Here is a 937-nt window from a genome sequence, read left to right as displayed (position 1 = left end):
ATCTGGCTCGGGATATCGCGAAAGTGGAGTTGCCGCCTTATCGCCACCATCTTGATGTAGTGGTGGCTTGTGAGGATGAAGATGACAATGATGTCGATATTCCTCTCGTCTCTAGCTACTTCAGGTGAGAATTTCAAACGATGAAACTCTTGAGAGCAAATTTGTGTGTTTTTGTCTCTGCATCTGCCCTACGTATTTTCTTTGGATGCTTGTGGGTGAGATGACTGATTTTTAAATTGCGAGGGATAGAGACCCATTTTATCATCTCTCGTTCTATTTCTAGTCTTTCTTTCTATGTACAATTGCTGATGTGTGTTTTACACACCCGTTACCATCTATCTGAACATGCTTTCTATCAAACAAATCTCGAGCTTTCCTTTTTCCATGTCTTCTTGCTAGTAGTGTTTCACGATAAGAATACGAAACAAATCTCCCTTAAATAAGAATTACAGAGAATAAGTTGAAAGCAAAGAACTAAAAATATAATTCTAATGTGAAGTCTAGAGCACCACTTTAGACTGATACATAATGCTCATACTGATGATAAATGTACCTTTTGCATATTAATTCTAGTTTTCGTTTATTTGAGAGAGGTTCAATTTATTTGGGACACTACAATACGTAGACAACGCTTATTATTTCCTACGAAAAAAATATTTTCTTTTAAGAATAGATTCAGTTTGAAGTAAATAAAAATATTTAGGTATTACTGAGACGGATTTTTGACTGAAAGTGCCACAAATGTAAGAGTTCTGAGTTCTGACGATTCGAGACTCAGACTTGACTCGATCACCAAGATTTATCAGCACCTTCATCGAATTGGCCAGACCCAACAACCCGAAAATCAAGCTGTTTCTGATGCTTGGTACGTCTTCTTTCATCAAAATCATCCCATCCCTCGAACTACCACAACACAAATATCCTTGTCTCAGTTCCA

General features: G+C 37.2%; 1 protein-coding gene across 1 annotated transcript in view; it reads right to left on the bottom strand.

The window, feature by feature from the left end:
- Positions 1–460: 460 nt before the first annotated feature.
- The window catches only part of LOC9317152 (LRR repeats and ubiquitin-like domain-containing protein At2g30105), a 25,909-nt gene continuing 25,432 nt past the window's right edge, over positions 461–937 (bottom strand). Inside the window, exon 9 of the mRNA XM_021029268.1 lies at positions 461–903. Coding sequence (XP_020884927.1) covers positions 790–903 — 114 coding nt within the window. The 3' untranslated portion in view covers positions 461–789. The remainder of the gene's footprint in view (positions 904–937) is intronic.

Source organism: Arabidopsis lyrata (genome assembly GCF_000004255.2).
Source record: "Arabidopsis lyrata subsp. lyrata unplaced genomic scaffold ARALYscaffold_4, whole genome shotgun sequence".
Classification (NCBI taxonomy): Eukaryota; Viridiplantae; Streptophyta; class Magnoliopsida; order Brassicales; family Brassicaceae; genus Arabidopsis; species Arabidopsis lyrata.
The sequence above is the reverse complement of the archived record's forward strand: the minus strand, read 5'-3'. Positions and strand labels throughout refer to the sequence as shown.